The sequence below is a fragment of the Oncorhynchus keta genome, chromosome 6 (genome assembly GCF_023373465.1).
Source record: "Oncorhynchus keta strain PuntledgeMale-10-30-2019 chromosome 6, Oket_V2, whole genome shotgun sequence".
Lineage (NCBI taxonomy): Eukaryota > Metazoa > Chordata > Actinopteri > Salmoniformes > Salmonidae > Oncorhynchus > Oncorhynchus keta.
Genome location: NC_068426.1, coordinates 9,918,805 through 9,926,151, shown reverse-complemented (window position 1 = coordinate 9,926,151; position 7,347 = coordinate 9,918,805). Strand labels below are relative to the sequence as shown.

Below are 7,347 nucleotides of genomic sequence, written 5' to 3'. Positions count from 1 at the left end.
TCCCCCTCACTCTCTCTCTCCTCTCCCCCTCACTTCTCTCTCTCCTCACTTCTCTCTCTCCTCACTTCTCTCTCTCCTCTCCCCCTCACTTCTCTCTCTCCTCTCCCCCTCACCTCTCTCTCTCCTCTCCCCCTCACCTCTCTCTCTCCTCTCCCCCTCACCTCTCTCTCTCCTCTCCCCCTCACCTCTCTCTCTCCTCTCCCCCTCACCTCTCTCTCTCTCCTCTCCCCCTCACTTCTCTCTCTCCTCTCCCCCCCACTTCTCTCTCTCCTCTCTCCCCCCGACACTTCTCTCTCTCCTCTCCCCCGACACTTCTCTCTCTCCTCTCCCCCGACACTTCTCTCTCTCCTCTCCCCCGCACTTCTCTCTCTCCTCTCCCCCCTCACTTCTCTCTCTCCTCTCCCCCTCACTTCTCTCTCTCCTCACTTCTCTCTCTCCTCTCCCCCGACACTTCTCTCTCTCCTCTCCCCCGACACTTCTCTCTCTCCTCCTCACTTCTCTCTCTCCTCTCCCCCGACACTTCTCTCTCTCCTCTCCCCCGACACTTCTCTCTCTCCCTCTCCCCCTCACTTCTCTCTCTCCTCTCCCCCTCCCTCCTCTCTCTCCTCTCCCCCCTCACCTCTCTCTCTCCTCTCCCCCTCACCTCTCTCTCTCCTCTCCCCCTCACCTCTCTCTCTCCTCTCCCCCTCACCTCTCTCTCTCCTCTCCCCCTCACCTCTCTCTCTCCTCTCCCCCTCACCTCTCTCTCTCCTCTCCCCCTCACCTCTCTCTCTCCTCTCACCCCTCACCTCTCTCTCTCCTCTCACCCCTCACCTCTCTCTCTCTCTCTCCCTCATTTCCCCCTCTCTCTCCCTCATTTCCCCCTCTCTCTCCCTCATTTCCCCCTCTCTCTCCCTCATTTCCCCCTCACCTCTCTCTCTCCTCTCCCCCTCACTTATCTCTCTCCTCTCCCCCCTCACTTATCTCTCTCCTCTCCCCCTCACTTTTCTCTCTCTCTCACCTCTCCCCCATCTCTCCAGTACTGACTCATACATCGAGGTTCTGGATGGGTCCCGGGTGCACCCGGAGACGTATGAGTGGGCCAGAAAGATGGCGGTGGACGCTCTGGAATACGACGAGTCAGCGGAGGACGCCAACCCGGCCGGAGCGCTGGAGGAAATCCTGGAAAACCCGGAGCGCCTCAAAGACCTGGACCTGGATGCTTTTGCTGAGGAGCTGGAGAGACAGGTACAGGAAGAGACAAGGGGTTGTGTGTTACACACAGTTTTATAGTTATAGCTGTCATAGGTGTTATAGCTGTCATAGGTGTTATAGCTGTCATAGGTGTTATAGCTGTCATGGGTGTTATAGCTGTCATAGGTGTTATAGCTGTCATAGGTGTTATAGCTGTCATAGGTGTTATAGCTGTCATAGGTGTTATAGCTGTCATAGGTGTTATAGCTGTCATAGGTGTTATAGCTGTCATAGGTGTTATAGCTGTCATGGGTGTTATAGCTGTCATAGGTGTTATAGCTGTCATAGGTGTTATAGCTGTCATAGGTGTTATAGCTGTCATAGGTGTTATAGCTGTCATAGGTGTTATAGCTGTCATAGGTGTTATAGCTGTCATAGGTGTTATAGCTGTCATAGGTGTTATAGCTGTCATAGGTGTTATAGCTGTCATAGGTGTTATAGCTGTCATAGGTGTTATAGCTGTCATAGGTGTTATAGCTGTCATAGGTGTTATAGCTGTCATGGGTGTTATAGCTGTCATAGGTGTTATAGCTGTCATAGGTGTTATAGCTGTCATAGGTGTTATAGCTGTCATAGGTGTTATAGCTGTCATAGGTGTTATAGCTGTCATAGCTGTCATAGGTGTTATAGCTGTCATAGGTGTTATAGCTGTCATGGGTGTTATAGCTGTCATAGCTGTTATAGCTGTCATGGGTGTTATAGCTGTCATAGGTGTTATAGCTGTCATAGGTGTTATAGCTGTCATAGGTGTTATAGCTGTCATGGGTGTTATAGCTGTCATAGGTGTTATAGCTGTCATAGGTGTTATAGCTGTCATAGGTGTTATAGCTGTCATAGGTGTTATAGCTGTCATAGGTGTCATAGGTGTTATAGCTGTCATAGGTGTTATAGCTGTCATGGGTGTTATAGCTGTCATAGCTGTTATAGCTGTCATGGGTGTTATAGCTGTCATGGGTGTTATAGCTGTCATGGGTGTTATAGCTGTCATAGGTGTTATAGCTGTCATGGGTGTTATAGCTGTCATGGGTGTTATAGCTGTCATGGGTGTTATAGCTGTCATGGGTGTTATAGCTGTCATGGGTGTTATAGCTGTCATGGGTGTTATAGCTGTCATAGCTGTTATAGCTGTCATGGGTGTTATAGCTGTCATAGGTGTTATAGCTGTCATGGGTGTTATAGCTGTCATGGGTGTTATAGCTGTCATGGGTGTTATAGCTGTCATAGGTGTTATAGCTGTCATGGGTGTTATAGCTGTCATAGCTGTCATAGGTGTTATAGCTGTCATAGGTGTTATAGCTGTCATAGGTGTTATAGCTGTCATAGGTGTTATAGCTGTCATAGGTGTTATAGCTGTCATGGGTGTTATAGCTGTCATAGGTGTTATAGCTGTCATGGGTGTTATAGCTGTCATGGGTGTTATAGCTGTCATATGTGTTATAGCTGTCATAGGTGTTATAGCTGTCATAGGTGTTATAGCTGTCATAGGTGTTATAGCTGTCATAGGTGTCATAGCTGTCATAGGTGTCATAGGTGTCATAGGTGTCATAGGTGTTATAGCTGTCATAGGTGTTATAGCTGTCATAGGTGTTATAGCTGTCATAGGTGTTATAGCTGTCATAGGTGTTATAGCTGTCATAGGTGTTATAGCTGTCATAGGTGTTATAGCTGTCATAGGTGTTATAGCTGTCATGGGTGTTATAGCTGTCATAGCTGTTATAGCTGTCATAGGTGTTATAGCTGTCATAGGTGTTATAGCTGTCATAGGTGTTATAGCTGTCATAGGTGTTATAGCTGTCATAGGTGTTATAGCTGTCATAGGTGTTATAGCTGTCATAGGTGTTATAGCTGTTATAGCTGTCATAGCTGTCATAGCTGTTATAGCTGTTATAGCTGTTATAGCTGTCATAGCTGTTATAGCTGTCATAGGTGTTATAGCTGTCATAGGTGTCATAGGTGTTATAGCTGTTATAGCTGTTATAGCTGTCATAGGTGTTATAGCTGTCATAGGTGTTATAGCTGTCATGGGTGTTATAGCTGTCATGGGTGTTATAGCTGTCATGGGTGTTATAGCTGTCATAGGTGTTATAGCTGTCATAGGTGTTATAGCTGTCATAGGTGTTATAGCTGTCATAGGTGTTATAGCTGTCATAGGTGTTATAGCTGTCATAGGTGTCATAGGTGTTATAGCTGTTATAGCTGTTATAGCTGTCATAGGTGTTATAGCTGTCATAGGTGTTATAGCTGTCATAGGTGTTATAGCTGTCATGGGTGTTATAGCTGTCATGGGTGTTATAGCTGTCATAGGTGTTATAGCTGTCATAGGTGTTATAGCTGTCATAGGTGTTATAGCTGTCATAGGTGTTATAGCTGTCATAGGTGTTATAGCTGTCATAGGTGTCATAGGTGTTATAGCTGTTATAGCTGTTATAGCTGTCATAGGTGTTATAGCTGTCATAGGTGTTATAGCTGTCATAGGTGTTATAGCTGTTATAGCTGTTATAGCTGTCATAGGTGTTATAGCTGTCATAGGTGTTATAGCTGTCATAGGTGTTATAGCTGTCATAGGTGTTATAGCTGTCATGGGTGTTATAGCTGTCATAGGTGTTATAGCTGTCATAGGTGTTATAGGTGTTATAGGAACAGGGTTGGAGTTAACCTACAGGGGGGGTATCTCTCCAGGAACAGGGTTGGAGTTAAAACCTACAGGAGGGCATCTCTCCAGGAACAGGGCTGTAGGGTTATGGTAACAAGGGCATATCATTTTGACACACTAACCTGTGTTTTTCCTGTGGTTGTAGGGTTATGGTAACAAGGGCATCACCCTGTATGATATCCGTGCTGAGTTGAGCTGCAGGTATAAGGACTTGAGAGTTCCCTACAGAGCTCCTAACACCGAGGAGGTGTTTAACCTCCTTACCAAGGAGACACCAGAGACCTTCTATATAGGTATACACACCTCTACCTTCTATATAGGTATACATGCCTCTACCTTCTATATAGGTATACACGCCTCTACCTTCTATATAGGTATACACGCCTCTACCTTCTATATAGGTATACACGCCTCTACCTTCTATATAGGTATACACGCCTCTACCTTCTATATAGGTATACACGCCTCTACCTTCTATATCGGTATACACGCCTCTACCTTCTATATAGGTATACACGCCTCTACCTTCTATATAGGTATACACGCCTCTACCTTCTATATAGGTATACACGCCTCTACCTTCTATATAGGTATACACGCCTCTACCTTCTATATAGGTATACACGCCTCTACCTTCTATATAGGTATACACGCCTTTACCTTCTATATAGGTATACACACCTCTACCTTCTATATAGGTATACACACCTCTACCTTCTATATAGGTATACACGCCTCTACCTTCTATATAGGTATACACACCTCTACCTTCTATATAGGTATACACACCTCTACCTTTACCTTCTATATAGGTATACACACCTCTACCTTCTATATAGGTATAAAAGCCACCCTAATTCACTTACACTGCCTTCACACACACTCTCAGATTCTGTCAGATTCTACAGTTGCCCCGTCTCTGTCTCCAGGTAAGCTGATCACCAGTGTTGTGACCGGTATAGCTCACCGGCGCCCCCAGGGGGAGAGTTATGACCAGGCCATTAGGAACGACGCTACAGGGCTGTGGCAGTGCCCCTTCTGTCAACAGGACAACTTCCCTGAACTCAGCGAGGTGAGAAGTCATGTTCCCCAGGACTCTGATGTGTTCTAATATCTCCACATTATGGATTATTTCTTTCTAAATGATTTATTTGCTTTTGCTTTCTGCCTACCTTTACATTCTCCTCCAACTTTCTCTTCCTCTCCTCTCTCTTCCTCTCCTCTCTCTCTCTCTCTTCCTCTCCTCTCTCTCTCTCTTCCTCTCCTCTCTCTCTCTCTTCCTCTCCTCTCTCTCTCTCTTCCTCTCCTCTCTCTCCCTTCCTCTCCTCTCTCTCTCTTCCTCTCCTCTCTCTCTCTTCCTCTCCCTCTCTCTCTCTCTCTTCCTCTCCTCTCTCTCTCTCTCTTCCTCCCTCTCTCTCTCTCTCTCTCTCTTCCTCTCCTCTCTCTCTCTCTCTCTTCCTCTCCTCTCTCTCTTCCTCTCCTCTCTCTCTCTCTCCTCTCTCTCTCTCTTCCTCTCCTCTCTCTCTCTCTCTCCTCTCTCTCTTCCTCTCTCTCTCTCTTCTCTCCTCTCTCTCTCTCTCTCTCTCTTCCTCTCCTCTCTCTCTCTCCTCTCTCTCTCTCTCTCTCTTCCTCTCTCCCCCCTGTCTCTCTGCTAGGTGTGGAACCATTTTGACAGTGGTTCGTGTCCTGGCCAGGCTATAGGTGTGAGGGCTCGGATGGACAACGGTGTCCAGGGCTTCATCCCCACCAAGTTCCTCAGTGACAAGGTGGTCAAACACCCCGAGGAGAGGGTGAAGGTGAGACACACAGACCTGCCATACACACTGTCTCACTGTCACACAAACCAACACACACACATACTGCTCTGGTCCTTTAGAGCACACCCACCAAGGCTTTGATTCCCCATCTTCTAGCTCTCTCTCTCTTCAGGACTCGATCTGTTGGTGACTGAAGTTGGTTTAGCTGTTTCAGTACCTGTACAAGTGTTCACCTGACTCCTCCTCTCCCAGGTGGGTATGACGGTACACTGCCGCATCATGAAGATTGACATTGAGAAGTTCAACGTGGACCTGACATGTCGTACGTCTGACCTGATGGATAAAAACAACGAGTGGAAGCTCCCTAAAGACAGTTACTACGACTTCGACACGGAGACAGAGGACACCAAGACAGAGGAGGAGCGCAAGAAGAAACAACAGAGAACCAGTTAGTAGACAGCCAGTAAACAGTATTATACAGATAACCAGTTAGTAAACAGCTAGAAAACAGTATTGTACAGAGAACCAGTTAGTAAACAGCCAGTAAACAGTAATGTACAGAGAACCAGTTAATAAACAGCCAGTAAACAGTATTATACAGAGAACCAGTTAGGAAACAGCCAGTAAACAGTATTATACAGAGAACCAGTTAGTAAACAGCCAGTAAACAGTATTATACAGAGAACCAGTTAGTAAACAGTATTATACAGAGAACCAGTTAGTAAACAGTATTATACAGATAACCAGTTAGTACACAGTATTATACAGATAACCAGTTAGTACACAGTATTATACAGAGAACCAGTTCGTACACAGTATTATACAGAGAACCAGTTAGTAAACAGTATTATACAGATAACCAGTTAGTAAACAGTATTATACAGAGAACCAGTTAGTACACAGCCAGTAAACAGTATTATACAGAGAACCAGTTAGTAAACAGTATTATACAGAGAACCAGTTAGTAAACAGTATTATACAGAGAACCAGTTAGTAAACAGTATTATACAGAGAACCAGTTAGTAAACAGCCAGTAAACAGTATTATACAGAGAACCAGTTAGTAAACAGTATTATACAGAGAACCAGTTAGTAAACAGTATTATACAGAGAACCAGTTAGTAAACAGCCAGTAAACAGTATTATACAGAGAACCACTTAGTAAACAGCCAGTAAACAGTATTATACAGAGAACCAGTTAGTAAACAGTATTATACAGAGAACCAGTTAGTAAACAGTATTATACAGAGAACCAGTTAGTAAACAGTAGTATGCAGATAACCAGTTAGTAAACAGCTAGAAAACAGTATTGTACAGAGAACCAGTTAGTAAACAGCCAGTAAACAGTAATATACAGAGAACCAGTTAATAAACAGCCAGTAAACAGTAATATACAGAGAACCAGTTAATAAACAGCCAGTAAACAGTATTATACAGAGAACCAGTTAGGAAACAGCCAGTAAACAGTATTATACAGAGAACCAGTTAGTAAACAGCCAGTAAACAGTATTATACAGAGAACCAGTTAGTAAACAGTATTATACAGAGAACCAGTTAGTACACAGCCAGTAAACAGTATTATACAGAGAACCAGTTAGTAAACAGTATTATACAGAGAACCAGTTAGTAAACAGTATTATACAGAGAACCAGTTAGTAAGCAGTATTATACAGAGAACCAGTTAGTAAACAGCCAGTAAACAGTA

At 44.5% G+C, this 7,347-nt stretch overlaps 1 protein-coding gene across 1 annotated transcript in view; it reads left to right on the top strand.

Moving 5' to 3' along the window:
* The window catches only part of supt6h (SPT6 homolog, histone chaperone and transcription elongation factor), a 55,626-nt gene that overhangs the window by 34,773 nt on the left and 13,506 nt on the right, over positions 1-7,347 (top strand). Inside the window, exons 25-29 of the mRNA XM_052520552.1 lie at positions 1,020-1,227; positions 4,032-4,179; positions 4,816-4,958; positions 5,542-5,682; positions 5,896-6,091. Of these exons, the coding sequence (XP_052376512.1) occupies positions 1,020-1,227; positions 4,032-4,179; positions 4,816-4,958; positions 5,542-5,682; positions 5,896-6,091 (836 nt within the window). The remainder of the gene's footprint in view (positions 1-1,019; positions 1,228-4,031; positions 4,180-4,815; positions 4,959-5,541; positions 5,683-5,895; positions 6,092-7,347) is intronic.